Source organism: Zootoca vivipara, chromosome 1 (genome assembly GCF_963506605.1).
Source record: "Zootoca vivipara chromosome 1, rZooViv1.1, whole genome shotgun sequence".
Lineage (NCBI taxonomy): Eukaryota > Metazoa > Chordata > Lepidosauria > Squamata > Lacertidae > Zootoca > Zootoca vivipara.
The window spans coordinates 16,616,883-16,635,322 of record NC_083276.1 but is presented as its reverse complement, the minus strand read 5'-3'; the positions used below and the strand labels follow the sequence as shown (position 1 = coordinate 16,635,322).

At 48.5% G+C, this 18,440-nt stretch overlaps 1 protein-coding gene across 8 annotated transcripts in view; it reads left to right on the top strand.

Moving 5' to 3' along the window:
* LOC118080675 (cholesterol 24-hydroxylase-like) overlaps window positions 1-18,440 on the top strand; it is a 24,441-nt gene extending 6,001 nt beyond the window's left edge. The window contains exons 6-13 of one of the 8 annotated variants that reach the window (XR_009557205.1): window positions 1,421-1,559; window positions 1,904-2,014; window positions 4,209-4,271; window positions 5,332-5,404; window positions 6,483-6,567; window positions 8,751-8,797; window positions 16,897-16,963; window positions 18,024-18,440. Coding sequence is in view for 3 of the 8 variants with exons in the window: in XM_060271929.1 (XP_060127912.1) it covers window positions 1,421-1,559; window positions 1,904-2,014; window positions 4,209-4,271; window positions 5,332-5,370 (352 nt within the window). In the remaining 5 variants the exon portion in view is untranslated. The other 7 variants (XR_009557208.1, XR_009557206.1, XR_009557207.1 and 4 more) reach the window with 7 other exon arrangements.

Genomic DNA, 18,440 nt, shown 5'->3' with positions numbered 1-18,440 from the left:
GGGAAAAAATCACAATGCCCTTTTAGCCAATATGGGCGGCACCTGTCTAATCCGTAATGGAAGGGAGTTCCAAAATGTACACTGTAATAAAGTACCAAAATGTACACTGCAATAAAGTACCCTCTGCTTTCACGCCTCAATTTGTTGATAGTGCTGTTGTAGTAGTAATAATTAATAATAATAATAATAATAATAATAATAATAATAATAATAATTTATTATTTATACCCCGCCCATCTGGCTGGGTTTCCCCAGCCACTCTGGGCGGCTTCCAACAGAAAAATGAAATAAAACAATTAAGCATTAAAAGCCTCCCTAAACAGGGCTACCTTCAGATGTCTTCTAAAAATCTGGTAGCTGTTTTTCTCTTTGACATCTGATGGGAGAGCGTTCCACAGGACAGGCGCCACCACCGAGAAGGCCCTCTGCCTGGTTCCCTGCAACTTGGCTTCTCACAACGAGGGAACCGCCAGAAGGCCCTCGGTACTGGACCTCAGTGTCCGGGCAGAACGATGGGGGTGGAGTTGCTCCTTCAGGTATACTGGACCGAGGCCATTTAGGGCTTTAAAGGTCAGCACCAACACTTTGAACTGTGTTCGGAAACATACTGGGAGTAATTCGTATACGGGAGTAATTCTTCTGAAAGTGCTGAGGGCCTTCTAAACGCTTTAGATCAGGCATCCCCAAACTGCGGCCCTCCAGATGTTTTGGCCTACAACTCCCATGATCCCTAGCTAACAGGACCAGTGGTCGGGGAAGATGGGAATTGTAGTCCAAAACATCTGGAGGGCCGAAGTTTGGGGATGCCTGCTTTAGATGTTATGGATTGTGCAATTCTGTTTGCAGCCTTTGTGTCTCTGCTTGATTGTCTCTCTGTTTGTTTCCATATATGAAACTTGAACCCAGAAGGCTTGGCTCAGGACCCACTGCACAGTCCCTGTCTGAAACGCTTCCTAAAATTAAGTGGCCATAATTCCCTATAATGCCTCATACCTATAGTTTGGAAGTGAAAGGGCCAACCGAAACAAAGGTAGCACATTCTGCATGTATGCGAGACTCGCTTGATAATGCAGGAATCTATTACTTTGTTAACTGAGAAACAAATAAAACCAAGAAATGGCTTATTAAGTACCAGTGAGTTGCTAGGAACATTTCCTGCATTGCAGCGGGTTGGACTAGATGACTCTTGGTGTCCCTTCCAACTCTACAGTTCCATGATTCTATAAAATGTGTTGAGTGCTGATTGGTGAAAAAGGAGGAGGGAATTGAGTTGCCTGAGCACCCCTCAGTTTATTATGACTGGAGGAGATGTGCATACTTGGGGGAAACTTGTGCATGCATTTTGTTCACAATGGATGGCTCCCACTTGCAATTATATTTTTGTTTCATTGACATTTGTATCGCTTTTTTGATTGTCCAGTTACTTGATGGAGTTGATGGGAACTTTTAATGACGTAACAGAAGAGCTAATGGAGGTGTTGGAGAAAAAAGGTGATGGAGCAAATGGAGTGGATGTGATGAGCCTGCTGAGACGTGTGACGTTGGACATCATTGCAAAGGTACTCGCTGGATGAGTTTCTCATTTCCATTAAGGAGCAGGGGATGCCTCTTAACACAGATACTGACACACTGGGCCACAGCCAAACACAAAGTGCAAAGCGTAAGTTTAATAAAGGAATGTAAGAGGAAAGGGCTGAGAATCCTTCGGATATCCTGGCCCCAGATTGTTTAAGTTATTATCACTCAAAACCTGAACTTTACAGGCTCTCCTGCAATGGAACCACCTGTCTCTTCTGCAAAATTAGGGAATTTACCGGCCCCAGTTGGCATGAAAGAGAACTGGCAGCTATAAGTAACACTCAGATCTTTGACAAATCTTCTAATTTTTCTTAATGTTCATCAGGTGGCTTTTGGGCTAGAATTGAAGACCCTGCATGATGAGCAGGCTGCTTTTCCTCGCGCTATACTTATGGTCACAAAAGGACTGAGCACTTCACGCATTCCTTTGTTTGAGGTCAGTGCAGGATTTTCTCAAACACTCTCCCTGTCCGATGCTGAAGTTATTGCCTCTAAAGCTAATTCAGGGGGGTATGTGAAATTCTGAGATTGGACTTATTTTGCAGGAGTGACTTGTAAGTTCCAGGAGTCTCAAGACATTGGGACCTTGAACCGTGACATTGGGACTAGGGTTGCCAGACTCAATAGAGTACAGGACTTCTGTGCCTTTAATTGCCCTGCTCTTTTTTGAGTCTGGAAACCTTAAAGAGAAACCAGCAGACCCTTTGTTTAATTTCCAAGCAAAGGGTCTGCTGGTTTCTCTTTAAGGTTTCCAGACTCAAAAGAGAGCAGGGCAATTAAAGGCACAGAAGTCCTGTCCTCTATTGAGTCTGGCAACCCTAATTGGGACCCTATTATCTTGGGCGGTATCACGATGACACCTTCCCTTTGCTTCTTAACTGACAGCCACTTCATTTCATTTTCATTTCGCTTTTAATTTGTACACCCCCTTTCTATATTTCTATACACAAAGCAGTTTACAAGCTGAAAAGGCAACAAAACATGCAACGGAGATCACACACAAGATGATCCAATACAAAGAAGTCATAATAAAAACATAACTTTGAAAATAAGCAATTTACATCAAATAAAGTCATATTCAGTAATCCCATAATAGTAAACCACAAAAGTGAACACCAGCAAATAATAATTAACCAGAAATTCAATCTTAACACTTACAGTAAATAATTACTAAACTGGAATCAAGAAAAATAGCAGCAAGCCACCATGCATAAAATGCCAAAATACATACTAAACCATGTAAAAGGAACAAATTGAGAAACAAAGATGTACAGCTCGTAATTTATTTATTTTTTAATGGGCACCACAGTTCAAGAAGGATACTGACAAGCTGGAACGTGTCCAGAAGAGGGCAACCAAAATGGTCAAAGGCCTGGAAACAATGCCTTATGAGGAACAGCTTAGGGAGCTGGGTATGTTTAGCCTGGAGAAGAGAAGGTTAAGGGGTGATATGATAGCCATGTTCAAATATATAAAAGGATGTCATGAAGAGGAGGGTGAAAGGTTGTTTTCTGCTGCTCCAGAGAAGTGGACACAGAGCAATGGATTCAAGCTACAATAAAGAAGATTCCACCTAAACATTAGGAAGAACTTCCTGACAGTAAGAGCTGTTCGGCAGTGGAATTTGCTGCCAAGGAGTGTGGTGGAGTCTCCTCCTTTGGAGGTCTTTAAGCAGAGGCTTGACAGCCATCTGTCAGGAATGCTTTGATAGTGTTTCCTGCTTGGCAGGGGGTTGGACTGGATGGCCCTTGTGGTCTCTTCCAACTCTATGATTCTATAAAATTAAAACCCTGAACTCTTCCTGTGCTACATTCATGTTTCATGCTGGCATTCTCACGACAACGCCTATTATGTGTTCAGTATTTGCCATGGAGCCCTGAGTGCTCACTGGAAGGACAGATCGTGAAGCTGAGGCTCCAATACTTTGGCCACATCATGAGAAGAGAAGACTCCCTGGAAAAGACCCTGATGTTGGGAAAGATTGAGGGCACAAGGAGAAGGGGACGACAGAGGACGAGATGGTTGGACAGTGTTCTCGAAGCTACCAACATGAGTTTGACCAAACTGCGGGAGGCAGTGCAAGACAGGAGTGCCTGGCGTGCTATGGTCCATGGGGTCACGAAGAGTCGGACACAACTAAACGACTAAACAACAACATTTGCCATGGAACAGGAAAGTAGTTAAAGAGATTCAGGAAAGCGTAAGGTTGCTGCGAAATACTGGGAAGGAGTGCATCAGCCAGAGGCAGAAGGCCATGAAGAATGGAGAAGAGATCCCATTGGATATTCTCACTCAGATACTGAAGATGCAAGGTAATATACACAATATAAGACAGTCTGAAGCAGTTCCAATTATGAAATGTTCTGGGGTTGTTTTGCTATAGCCCCTAGGGTATTGGGATCCAGATATACTGGATCTTAATAAGTAGGACTATTTATTGCATGCTACTGGTATTTCTGGTGGGGTGTTTTTGTTGTTGTTGTTGTTCTTGTGACGTTTGCTTGACTATTGAGGTCACATCTCCCCATCTACATAATATCTACCTGTATATTGTATTTTTGGAATGTCTTGGAATTTGCCCACCTACAAAGAGATGTCTCAATAATGCGCTTTATTGTCTGTCTCGACAGATCAGGAAGGGAACTATGATGAAGAAAATTTGCTGGACAATTTTGTCAACTTCTTCTTTGCAGGTTGGTAGATGTTTTGCTTTTTGAAATTAAATATACAACCACCCCCACCCCCCAATGGACCGAGGAAGTTCTGCAGGCAGAAATGGGCTTTTTACATTTTCAACCAATGCATACCTAGATTAGTTGCCTTGAGAGCCAGTGTGGTGTAGTGGTTAAGAGCGGTAGACTCGTAATCTGGGGAACCGGGTTCGCATCTCCGCTCCTCCACATGCAGCTGCTGGGTGACCTTGGGCTAGTCACACTTCTCTGAAGTCTCTCAGCCCCACTCACCTCACAGAGTGTTTGTTGTGGGGGAGGAGGGGAAAGGAGATTGTTAGCCGCTTTGAGACTCCTTCGGGTAGTGATAAAGTGGGATATCAAATCCAAACTCTTCTTCTTCTTTTCATCTGCAGTGTGGGCCCTCTATTTGTGGGCTGTTTTTTTCAGACACATCACACTCAAAGCAGCTCATAAAACATTCACTTGGGCCCAATTGAACTAGCTGGATTATATTGAGTAGCTAGTTTCCCTAGATGGGGAACCTTCGGTTTACAGGCCAATATTGACCCACCAAGTGGTCTAAGTTGGCCTGTGCAGCCATTTTGCCCAGACACCGCCCATCTGTCCATGAATTGTCCTAACTGGTGGCATCACCTGATGGTTGGGAGGACAGAATTATTATATCCTGCATTGGCTGTGCACCCTGTTCCTAGCAAGGAACAGGATCAAGCAGGCCAAGGCAGCAGGGTTTAATCCCTGCAGGTATCCAAACTCTTTGCATTTATTTGTTAAGTGAATGTGTGGGAAGGGTGGTGGACACAGTTGGAGAGGCTTGCCCACCACCAACGCTGCCGCCTGCCTTATTGCTTAAAGGAGAAGCAGAGCTGTTTCAAAGAGTGCACTAAGCTCTTAACAGAAGAGTAGCATTTTATTCCAGCTACAACATAGCCAGAACATAGCTGGCTTGAGAGGTAAATAGCGAGGAACAGTTCCACACCAAACTACTCAAGTTTCTGAAATTGTGATGTTTAGTTTTATTCCTATCTCCCTGCCCTACCCAATTAGATTCTCTATCCTGCAGGTCATGAAACCACTGCTAATCTGTTATCATTCACCATAATGGAGTTGGGGCGGAACCCTGAGATTGTTTCAAAGTAGGTAAACAGCCTTGTCTGCTTCGTCTCCTTTTCATTGTTTTCTTAACTTGTCTGTGATTATAGTTTCAGCAGATTGCAATGTCTCGTTTTTTATTTTATTTTAAGGTTTCTGACTTTTGGGGCTGTGCAGAGGAGAAAGTTCACACCATGTTGTTGTTGTTGTTTTGTACATAGAAACAGCCCTGGCCATGTTTAAATACTTGTTCATATGGACACCTGAAATGTATGAACCAGGTCATGGTTATCGTCACCTGCAATTAATCACAGTATTACCTTTTCCCAGCCTGTACAGTCTTGAGAATGGCTATTGACTTTGTATCTGGGATTACTTGGTTTTATCCATGCAAACTTTTATCCATATGAGCAAGTACCAAAAGATGGTTGGACCATTTGTACAAAAAGGATCCCTAAGACCTTGCATACTCAAAACAGTATAATCATAATCCTCAACCACTCTGGGCTGCTTCCAGCAAAATATAAAAAAATATATAATAAGATGTAAGACATTAAAAACTTCCCAATACAGGGCTGCCTTCAGGTGTCTTCTAAAAGTTGTGTAGTTCTTTATATTTTAAAGCACAGTTATCATTTGCCCATCTGATTCACATGATTATATGAATGTCTATTGCCTCCAAATTGCTATTTTCATTGTAATAAAGGAACAGTTGCCGATGATATCAATTGCAAGAAAATATGAGTGGTCTCCTTTAAAAGATGTTGCCAATATTATGCAGCAGAGCAGTTCATTTTTAGACTATCTGTTTATCTATCTGACAACCATTCTTTTCCCAGTTAAACTCTTGCAAGCGGGGAGTGAAACATATGTTTTTACTGAATCTGCTAAGGGCGCTTCCAAAATGACTCTACCACTCTACAAATGTAAGCTGTGTTTTCACCTTAAGTGTAGACCCTTGGACCTCGGTCCATTCACAGTGGAACCATTCACCATTTTGCCAATATAAGGACAATCAATCCTGATCTTTTCAAATACAGAAATCTTACCTTTTAGCAGAAATGATCAGTGGTCATTATTTGACTGAAGCTTCTCCTTTGACTAAAGCGTTTTCCTTCTTAGGCTTCAGGAGGAAGTAGACAAGGTTATTGGTATGAACTGAGACATTGTCTATGAAGATCTTGGGAATCTCAAATACTTATCACAGGTACATGTGAAGAACAAAGCTACAGATTACAGATTAGGGCAGCTGGAAAGAATAACACATTAGTTTCCAAATGAAACTTAAAGCCTACTAGTTCTTGGTATCTTTCTAAGCAAAAGGTATCTCAAATATGGTAAGGAAGATGTTCCAGGATTCTTGCAGAGAAATCTTGTATGAACTTGTGACTGTCGTGTGAAATATGAGCAGCAATGTTAACACAATGTGATACCTCTTGTTAGTCAGAATTTTCAACGTGGCTATGTGGGGCTTCCCTTGAGGCTGGCCTGGGAACTGGTGCAGAATTGGGCAGTTAGGTTGCTGAATGTTACATGCTGCATGTTACACCTTCGTTCAAGTAGCTCCACTGGTTGCTAATTTGCTACCAAGCCACATTCAAGGTGTGACTGAGATGGAAAGTTGAAATGCATACTGTATATGCATTCCTGACAGTAAGAGCTGTTCGGCAGTGGAATTTGCTACCAAGGAGTGTGGTGGAGTCTCCTTCTTTGGAGGTCTTTAAGCAGAGGCTTGACAGGCATCTGTCAAGAATGCTTTGATGGTGTTTCCTGCTTGGCAGGGGGTTGGACTGGATGGCCCTTGTGGTCTCTTCCAACTCTATGATTCTATTGTTCCAGACCACTCCTAGCTCTGTTGATCAGTGTGACATTCCAAGGGTTGCAGGCGCTCTTTGACCCAGGGTCTATGTTTCCTTTTGGACCATGAAGCACAGCGTTAACTGTGGCGTCATTATGATATATGGTTTATTTACACAAATTTACAACCTGAGTCCACCATGGAGGGATTTCCAGCGTTACATTCCAATAAATTCTGGCTTCTGCCATAGCCACAGCATTGGATTCAAACCGACATCAGCATCCTGATTTGACTCTCTTACCAGCGCACTGCTTGTGAACTCTGCTCCTTTACTCCTTACTGCCATTCTAAACTCTAACTTCCCCTAAAATACTGGCATTGTCTTTTAAACTAAACCCTCCATTGTGGGAGGGACCAAACCCACACACCTGCAAGTGAGATTTGCCCTTTCATCCTTTGTGTTGCCAAAATGGCCCATCCCCAGGCTAACTCTCAAAATGGAAACCTGCTTTTACGCTTGGCTTAATTAAAAGATTAACAAGGTCTAGCACATGGTTTAAATCACAGTTTCCCAAACTTGGGACTCCAGCTGTTTTTGGATTGCAACTGCCATCATCCCTCGCTAGCAGAACCAGTGGTTAGGGATGATGGAAACTGTGGTCCAAAAACAGTTGGCGACCCAAGTTTGGCAAACCCTGGTAAATACACAGTGTCAGGGTTGAGACAGATGAGGGGGAAGAGTGGTGGCACAGCCCCCCTGACGAAGTGGCACCCACAGAGGAATGTGAGGAATTCATGCCGGGGGAGGACTGGTGGAGGCACTCCTCAGAGGAAGAGGAAGAGGGAGAAGTTGAGTCAGAAGCAGGCCCCAGTCAGGGAGGGCACCGGCCAGCCCCCTCACCCCCCCTTCACAGCTCTACAACGCCGAGTGGAAAAACAAAAGAGGGAATTAGAAACAGCTGCAGCTCGTAGAAAGCGTGGGAGTGAGTCAGATACTTAAGACAAGGCAAGGTAAGAGTCAATCAGTGTCTGCAGCTGCTGCGTTTGACGGCATAAGTTGAAACACTCATAGTGTGTGTATTCCTGTATTCTGACTCCTGACTAACCCTGTTCCCGGCTTCCTGATTTCGGCATTTTGACTCCTGGCTCCCCTGACCTCGGCTTCCTGACTGAACGGACTGTGTACTTCTGCTTATCTGAACCTGACTGCTGGCTTTGACCTGGACTGTGTACTTGTACTTCGGCTTTATCTGACCCTGACTGCTGGCTTTGACCTGGACTGTGTACTTGTACTTCGGCTTTATCTGAACCTGACTGCTGGCTTTGACCTGGACTGTGTACTTGTACTTCGGCTTTATCTGAACCTGACTGCTGGCTTTGACCTGGACTGTGTACTTGTACTTCGGCTTTATCTGACCCTGACTGCTGGCTTTGACCTGGACTGTGTACTTGTACTTCGGCTTTATCTGACCCTGACTGCTGGCTTTGACCTGGACTGTGTACTTGTACTTCGGCTTTATCTGAACCTGACTGCTGGCTTTGACCTGGATTGCGTACCTCGGCTGCATCTGGCCCTGACTGCTGCTCTTCAGCGCACTGACTTGTCGGCGTCCTAACACACAGTGGATCTGGCCACCAGGTAGTTATGCAGGTGTGAGGGGCAAGGGATATCGCGAAGCCCCTCCCCTCCTGAGTTCCAGCCCAGCCCCGAGCGAGGCTGAAAAGAGGGAAAGCTCCAGCTCAAGTGGGGAAACAGGAAGTGGTGTCCAAGGCTCTGGCAGGGTAGAAGAGCCATCGTCCCAGGTGGGACAGGAAGGGGGAAGGAAGGGGGGCAGGCCAGTCCCCCCAACTCCGGAACTTCGCAGAAAGCGTCGGGGGAAGAGGATGGGTCTCCCCAAGTTGTTATGCTGGCGCAAGACGCGCCAAAAGCCACTTGGAGGTTCTGATTCAAGCTGAACAGATGTGTCTTTGTAAATAGCACTGCCATTAGCACTGTAAATACTCAGCACCAATAAAAGACAAAATGCAGAGCTGTGTAGAGTCGTTACTCTGAAGTAGCCAAATCCGGCCACCCTGACAGCAACCTCCAAGTCATTCTGGCTACTTTGGAGTGGCCGCGATGAGCGCACAAGACGCTGAGCAGTGGAGGCTAGAGGCTGAGGCAGCGGCACAGGAATTACAGAAATTACAGAACCTGACAGCGCAGGCACACCAGCAATTGCTTGCCGCTCAGGAGGAGACGCGAGGAACGCGGGAGGAGCTGAACAAGCTGGCTGAGCAGGTGAGAGCGAAAGAGGAGACTGAGAAACAACTAAGGGAGATGGTGGTGGAATTACAGAAAAAGCTGGATGAGGAAAAAGCTGCGAGAGGTGGGGGGGGTGCCCCAGCCCCAGCTAGTCCAAGTGAGGAGGGGACAGACCCTAGTCACCAAGTTTAGCGGCGACCCGAGAGAGTACCTAGGCTTTGAGACAGAAATAAAATATGCGCTGGAACTGCATGCAGCAGAATTCCCAGATGACGCGCACAGAGTCTCCTTTATCATAGAGCATTTGACGGGGGCCGCCAGAGAATGGGTCAGACCGCTCATCGTGCAAAAAATGATTGCATGAAGAACGCAAAACTGTTCTTAGAAGCTTTAAAAATCATGTATGCGAGTGACTCTGAAATGGAAGCCACAAAAGAAGAGCTTCATAACTTAACACAAGGAAAATCGACAGTTCGGGACTACTGGGCGAGGTTCACCATGCTAGTGCACAAACTGGGGTGGGATCTGCACAGTGAGCCAGTGAAATCAGCCTTCTACCTGGGGTTGCACTCAGACGTTAAGGATGAGCTGGCGAGAGGTCCCAAACCGCGGACTATGGATGAGTTAAGCAAAGCGGCGCTAGCGGTGGGGGTGAGACAGGAATCCAGATGGAATGACAAACAAACGACGCACACAGCAAAGCCTTGGTTCCCACGCTCCCAGGACAGACCACATCACCAAACCCCACCCCAGGGCCCACCCCTAGTCCCGCCCAGACCGAGCTCAGAGCTGGAACCGATGGAGATCGGTGGAGCGCGCGCGAGGGCTTTTCAAACCCCGGCGGCGCCAAGACACAAGGAGGGAAGAGGCGGGAATTGCTTTCTCTGCAACTCCCCCCAGCATCGCGTCAAAGACTGCCCACACCGCAGGGAGTGGCAAGGAAAGGCGGGAACGGTTGTGCCCTCCCCCACTGACGTAGCACCACAGCAGGGAAACGAGACAGCCTGGCTGCAGGAGACAAGGGGCAGCAGCCAGGCACAGTTAGCACAAACCGGCCCCAACCCGCCCACCCGCACAGCGAGGAGCAGCGCCAGCCCACCCACCCCCCCCCGAGCAGGGGTGGTTCTAGAAGTGACGCTAACGCTCCCAAATGGCTATCCCCTGACGGTCCTCGCGTTAATCGATTCGGGGGCGTCAGCGAACTTCTTCTCGAGAAACTTTGCAGAAGCACACCAGATCCAACTTCTGCAGCTGGATTTCCCCCTGCACGTCTCCACCATAGACGGCAGGGAGTTGTTGGGAGGGGCCATCACCCACCAGACCCCCCCCCATGAGAATGACGGTGGGAAGGCACTCTGAGACACTGGCATTCAACGTCACCACCATCTCAGACCCCCCCATCGTCTTGGGCATGAGCTGGCTGGCGCGCCATGACCCCTCCATCAGTTGGCACCAGAGATGCATCACGTTTGGATCGGACTTTTGTCTAGAACATTGCATGCAGCGCCAACCAGGGGAGGGGCCTCCCATAGCCATGGTGGCCACCATGCACATCAAGGGGGGGGGAGGCAATACCCAAACCGTACTGGGACCTGCAGGAGGTCTTCAGCGAAGCGGAGTCCGACCATCTACCCCCACACAGGTCCTTTGACTGTCAGATCAACCTGGTGCCAGGGGCCACGCTACCCCCCGCCAAGCTGTACTCCATGTCAGATCAGGAACTGGAGGATCTGCGGGAGTTCATCGACAAGAACCTCAAGAGGGGGTTCATCAGAGAAAGCAAGGCAGCAGGGGGCAGCCCGGTCTTCTGGGTGGACAAGAAAGACACGCAACAGCGCCGCCTGGTGGTGGATTTTAGACGGCTCAATAGCATGACGGAACCGGTGGCTTTCCCAATGCCCAGAGTGGATGATCTGCTGACAGCGGCACGCAGGGGCAAGATCTTCACCAAGCTCGATCTGAGGGGGGCGTACAACTTGATCAGGATCCGGGAAGGCGATGAGTGGAAGACCACGATGTTCACGCCTCTGGGCTCTTTTGAATATCTGGTGATGCCCTTCGGTTTGCAAGGAGGCTCAGCATGCTTCCAGGCCTTCATGCACCACGTCCTGGGGTCCCTCCTCTTCAAGAACTGCTTGGTCTTCCTAGATGACATCCTTATATACTCCAATGACCCCGAGCAGCATGTGAAGGATGTCAGGGAGGTGTTGCAGCGCCTGAAGGAGAACCACCTGTATGTGAAGCTAGAGAAGTGCAAGTTTCACACCAGGGAAGTGGACTTCCTGGGCTACAAGCTGTCAGACAAGGGGCTAGCGATGGACAAGGACAAGGTGCAGGCCATCCTGGACTGGCACAGCCCCAGGACGCACAAAGATGCCCAACGCCTACTAGGCTTCGCCAACTTCTACAGGAAGTTCATCAAGAACTTCTCTCGCGTTACGGCTCCCATCACGGACTGCCTGAGAGGCAAGCAGAAGTTCAGATGGACACCAGAGGCGTAAGCAGCGTTCGAAAGCCTCAAGAGGGTGTTCGCCTCGGACCAGAACCTGTTCCACGTGGTACAGCACGCGCCCCTACGCGTGGAAACAGATGCTTCAGACAGAGATGTGGGCGCCATTTTGCTGCAACTGGACGCCAACAGAGAGTGGAGACCCTGTGCCTTCTTCTCCAGAAAGCTGACCCAGCCGGAGCGCAACTACACAGTGTTTGATAAGGAGCTTCTCGCGATCCACTCTGCGTTCCAGCACTGGAGACACTTCCTGGTGTGCGCCAAGCACCCCATTCAGGTGTGCACGGACCACAAGAACCTGGAGTTCTGGAGAACGGCCAGGGTGCTCAACCAGTGGCAGATACGGTGGGCAGAGTTCTTCTCGCACTTCAACTTCTCCATCCACTACATACCGGGGGAGCAGAATGTCAGGGCGGATGCCCTATCCTGCAAGCCAGAGTACATGGAGGAGGAGTTGCCACCAGCACCCAGGCACATTTTTTCCCCGTCCGCATGGTCCTGCGGAGCAGCAGTGGTGAGCGAGGCAGAACTCACAGCACTGACGGCAGCAGATGAGTTTGCCACCCGCATCTTCAGAGAGCTGCGAGGGGGGAGGGAGCAGGCAAAAGACTTTGAGGAAAGGAGGGGGTTGCTTTTTTACAGGGGAGCCCTGTACCTGCCCACCAACCAGCTCAGAGGTAAGGTCCTCAAGCAGATGCACGACAACCCGACGGCGGGTCATTTTGGAAGGGACAAAACCACTCACCTAGTCATGAGACACTTCTGGTGGCCAGGGGTGCGGGAAGATGTTCGGGACTATGTAAGGGGCTGTGACATATGCCAGCGAGCAAAGGTGGTCAGAGCACCACCAGCAGGGTTGCTGGAGCCATTAGCCACACCGCACAGGCCGTGGGAAGTAGTGTCCATGGACTTCATCACAGACCTGTCGTCGTCCAGGGGCAAGACCGCAGTGTTGGTGGTGGTGGACCTCATGTCCAAAATGTGCCATTTTATACCGTGTGCCAGGGCGGTCTCTGCAGAAGAGACAGACAAACTGTTCGTTGACCACGTATTCAGACTGCATGGATTACCTTTAAGAGTTATCTCGGATCGAGGCCGCCAATTTGTTTCCAGGTTCTGGAGGCGGCTCATGAACCTCCTGCAGGTGGAGGTCAGCTTGTCGACGGCTCTGCACCCGCAGACCAATGGACAGGCGGAGAGGGTCAACGCCATTCTGCAGCAGTACCTGAGATGCTACGTCAGCCAGCGGCAAACGGACTGGGTGGATCGCCTGCCACTGGCAGAATTTGCCTACAACAATGCGGTGCACGTCTCCACAGGGGTATCGCCCTTTAAGGCCAACTACGGGCGCGACCTCAGATCTTTCCCGGAGAGGGAGGGGGAGGAGGAGGGCCCACAGGCAGAGGATTGGGCAGAGGAACTGGAGACGGTGCACCAGCAGCTCAGAGAACACTTGGAGAGGGCCAAAGAAGCGTACAAGAAGGGGGCAGATTGCCACAGGCGACCGGGGGAGGCCATCAGGGTGGGGGACAAGGTTTGGTTGTCCTCGGAGGGCCTTCCCACCAGAGGGAGGTGCAAGAAGCTGGCACCCAGAAGGTTGGGCCCCTTCACGGTCACGCAGCAGGTAAACCCGGTGGCATACAGGCTGGCACTGCCAGAGGACATGAGGGTGCACCCAGTGTTTCATAGATCGCTGCTGTCTCCGTACAGGGAAAGTAGCAGGTTCCGAGGCAGCGCACAGACCCCCGAGGGAGGGGGGGAGAGTGGAGGCAGGCAGCCACTCAATGAAGCAACGGCCATCCTTGATTCACGAAGGGGGGTGGGGGGTCTGGAGTACCTCATGGCATGGGAGGACGCCCCGCCATCCCAAAATGAATGGGTCCCAGCCACCCAGATACAAGAGGAATTCTTAGTGGAAGAATTCCACGCCCTCTTCCCACACAGGCCCAAGCCCTGGCACATGGAACGGGAGTGGGAGGGGGAGGAAGCACAGGAGGGGGAAAGCAGTTCACCATGGAGATGGGAAGCAGAGTTTGAGGACACGGAGGAGGAGATATGGGCATCTCCGAGGTCCATTCAGTCAGGAGAAGAGGTGGACTGGCAGCAGATTTTCACCCCCACCAGCTCTGAGGCCACGGACTTTTTGGGCTTTCCCTCTTCCCAGGAGGAAGGAGGGGGCCAACGGAACTGGGGGGAGGTGTTCACACCAACCGGCTCGGACAGCACGGAGTTTTTAGGCTTTCAGTCACCACCGACACCCGTGCAGCCTCTAGGGAGGGGAGAAGGGGGGCCTGGGAGGGGGGTGGATGTGAGGGGCAAGGGATATCGCGAAGCCCCTCCCCTCCTGAGTTCCAGCCCAGCCCCAAGCGAGGCTGAAAAGAGGGAAAGCTCCAGCTCAAGTGGGGAAACAGGAAGTGGTGTCCAAGGCTCTGGCAGGGTAGAAGAGCCATCGTCCCAGGTGGGACAGGAAGGGGGAAGGAAGGGGGGCAGGCCAGTCCCCCCAACTCCGGAACTTCGCAGAAAGCATCGGGGGAAGAGGATGGGTCTCCCCAAGTTGTTATGCTGGCGCAAGACGCGCCAAAAGCCACTTGGAGGTTCTGATTCAAGCTGAACAGATGTGTCTTTGTAAATAGCACTGCCATTAGCACTGTAAATACTCAGCACCAATAAAAGACAAAATGCAGAGCTGTGTAGAGTCGTTACTCTGAAGTAGCCTAATCCGGCCACCCTGACAGCAGGCAATTGAGAAAAACATGTTCCATAGTAGTCGGCTGGTAATCCATGCTAATTTTTGAATTTTTATTATTTTATGTTTTGTAAACCACTGATTTCCAAACAAAACAAAACAAAATGGCAGTCAACAAGTATCTATATACAGTATATAAAAATGTAAAAATTGTGAAATTCCGTTTGACACTTTTCTCCGTAACTGCTTGACCGATCGTCCTGAAATTTTGACACAATGATCCAGGCCACTCCTAGAGCGTTGTTGGGGGCAAAAATCCCTCAAATCGCACACCTGCCCAGGTGCAGACCTGCTTTTCCACCAAGTCAAACAGCGCCCTCAAGTGGCGTAGTACCCTCCTCCACCCCCTCCCTTCTTGTGAAATCTAAGCCACACCCACAAACCAAATGACATCATCATCAACCAAGCAACTGAAATACACCAAGGCAGCCATTTTATCTAGGCCTTTGTTTTAGGCCCCTGGCAGGCTGCCAGGCCTCCACTAGGCCCAGGGAGGGGGATAACCCACAGCAACACACTTGGGGGCATGGCAAGGGGTTTTACTTTACCATTTAGCACCACTACCCCCCCAAAAAACCCCACCAAAGAACCAACATTGCCAAGTGGAGGTCGGGGCCTGCCTGGGGGGGGGGTTGCCACAGACCGCAGCACGGCCTTTGATTTATGTAGGCCCCTACACTGCAAGGGGTTTTTACTTTACAATTTAGCACCACTACCCCCAAAAAATCCACAAGACAAAAATAAATATAACTTATTTTATGGTTATGTCTTATTTTAGGAGAAACAACTGATTGTAAGCCTCTGTGTCTTTTTTATATATAAAAAAAACAACCATTCACTTTCTCTCCCCAGTTTAAGTCCTCAGATATTTGCAGTGCACACACCCCACCCCATTTACAATTCCCTACCTTCCCCTTGCCACTTCCTGGGTTTTTTTATGGAACTGAACAACTCGGGTACTTCAGAACGCACCTTCTGTTGCCAGGCCCTTGCAGGGCCAGACAGAGGCCCGGCCCAGGTAGATAAGATAATGTGGCCCTGTTTTTAACCCTTTTGTTACTTTTTTCATTTTACTGATTGTGAATATGCAGACCGAGACCCCCTTTAGATTTGGAGGCCCGCGCCAAGTGGCCCATATGACCCCCCCTCCATCTGTCTGGGCCTGTCTGTTGCTACGGGGCTATGGGGCTTCGCTATTTGACACCCCCCCTCGGGATTTTTTAAATAGTTCTCTGCCTCCCAGGGCACATCATCACCCCGATCCTTAATCTAAATATATAGAAATGCTCACGATGCGTGCGCAGGGGCCAATGTATGGAGATACGGGGGGAGGGGACAACAGAGGGCTCAGACAAAAGTAAATACTGGGAAATGGAACCCATAAACTGACAGCTCCTTCTCCAAGGCTGGGGGCCAATGTAGGAAGATACCGGGGGTAGGGGCCAACACTCCCCAGGGACAACAGAGGGCTCAGACAGAAGTGCATGCTGGGAAATAAAACCCAGAACCTAACAGTTCCTTCTCCAAGGGTGGGGGCCAAGGTATGGAGATACATGGGGGAGGGGCCAACACTCCCCAGGGACAACAGAGGAAAGGGTATCCTACCGAAACACAGGGATGAGCCGGGGTGGAGGGAGGAGGAGCAGGATACGTCATGGATCGGGACAGGGTGGGGTGGGGATCACAGAAAAGAACCACAGCAACGCGTGGCCGGGTCAGCTAGTACCAAAATAAAAACTTAGTTGGTCTTTAAGGTGCTACTGAAGGAATTTTTTCATTAGGAGATACCAGTTAGTGCAACTCTTATTAAAGTTGCAAAGTGAGCAGATATAAAAAGTTGAGGCTTCTCTGAAGTCTTCAACAGCACCTAGATCTGGAGAAATTAGCAGAAGGAACACTTTACAGCATACAACAATTACCAGACCTTTAGAAGGCATCTTAAGGCAGCTCTGTTTAGGGAAGCTTTTAATGTTTGATGGATTTCTGTATTTTAATGTTTTGTTGGAAGCCGCCCAGAGTGGCTGGGGGAACCCGGCCAGATGGGCGGGGTATAAATAATAAATTATTATTATTATTATTATTATTATTATTATTATTATTATTATTATATTACAAATAAGTATTTTTCCGTCTTAATATCTGCAGACCAAGCTGCTATTAAAGACACAGGAATCCCAACCACCTACGCAGGATATGTCAACAAAACCACCTTAAGCTATTTTCTTCTTATTATTTTAGGCCTTACTATTGCTATTTCCCATTTTCCTTGGGTCCTCGTTCCTGTATTGGACAGAAATTTGCACTGGTAAGCAAGACAATTACTCTTAAAGGGGCATTTAAGGCATTCGGTGCAATCTGTCCAGTGTCTGCAGCGTATTGGGGGCTGTGTTAAATTTATAACGGAAATGGTAGGGTGTGTGTTATAACAGGGGTAAATAGCAGCAGGTTTTCCAACTGCACAGAGCCCCTCTAAGACATCTCACACCAGGGACAGATCTATATTCATGGTTTTAAGGTTAAGGAAGGGGTATGGAGTGGTTTTCATAATGTATATGGACACATGACGTCCTACTTTTAATGTTCATAAAAAAGGTAAAGGACCCCTGGACGGTTAAGTCCAGTCAAACGCAACTATGGGGTTGCGGTGCTCATCTCGCTTTCAGGCCAAGGGAGCCAGCATTTGTCCATAGACAGCTTTCTGGGTCATGTGGCCAGCATGACTAAACCGTTTCTGGCACAACAGAACACCGTGATGAGAACCAGAGCTCATGGAAACGCCGGTTTACCTTCCTGCCACAGCAGTACCTATTTATCTACTTGCACTGGCATGTTTTCGAACTGCTAGGTTGGAAGGAGCTGGGACAGAGCATCGGGAGCTCACCCCCGTCGCGGGGATTCGAACCGCCAACCTTCTGATTGGCAAGACCAAGAGGCTCGGTGGTTTGGACCACAGCACCGCCCTCATCCCTTTAACGTTCATAATGTGTTATTTAAATGTGACAGCAGAGGGTGTTGTAGAACAACCAGTAACAGAGAGACGGGACAAACAATGTAAAAAATGCTTTAATGAACAAGTATGCCCTGTGACGTTTCAGGACGACGTATCTAACATTGTTCTAATAGGCAGATTTTTGCTTAAAACAAACGTTAAACAGGTCCTTGTACATCCAGCCCAGGATTGTTTTTTATGTGTTACAGCAGCCACTGGGGTGGAGTACAGGGACTTCTCTTTTTTTGTTGCCTATGGCAGCCATTTGGCACCTACCACACTTTTATCAATATACTAGCTGGAGTATGTGCTGGCGCTCTTATGTCCTCTTTGTCAATATGCTTCGTACCCACTCACCATTTTGTTTTTGTAACAGATGGAGGCCAAAGTAGTCATGGCCAAATTTCTGCAGAGGTTTGAATTCCATCCAGCTGGTTCAGCCACAGAGCTTCAGGGTTCGCGATGCCGGCACCCTGAGGCCTTATGATGGTATAGACTGCAGACTGAAACCACGCCATCCGTATGATTGAATGTGCTACATTGCGCCATGCGTTTTGGAATTTCTGTGGGGCTGCATTGAAAGTGTGTGTGTGTGTGTGTGTGTGTGTGTGTGTGTGTGTGTGTGTGAAATTACTTTTAATCTCAATATATACCAATAGCAAAAGAAAACAGTTCTGAAATCTATAGGCTTTATTTCACCCAGGTCAAAGACCCAGTTTGGCACCCACAATCCCATGTGCATTTGCATGCACACAGGCTGGGAGCCTCAGTGCCAGGGGTCAGCAAGCCTTTT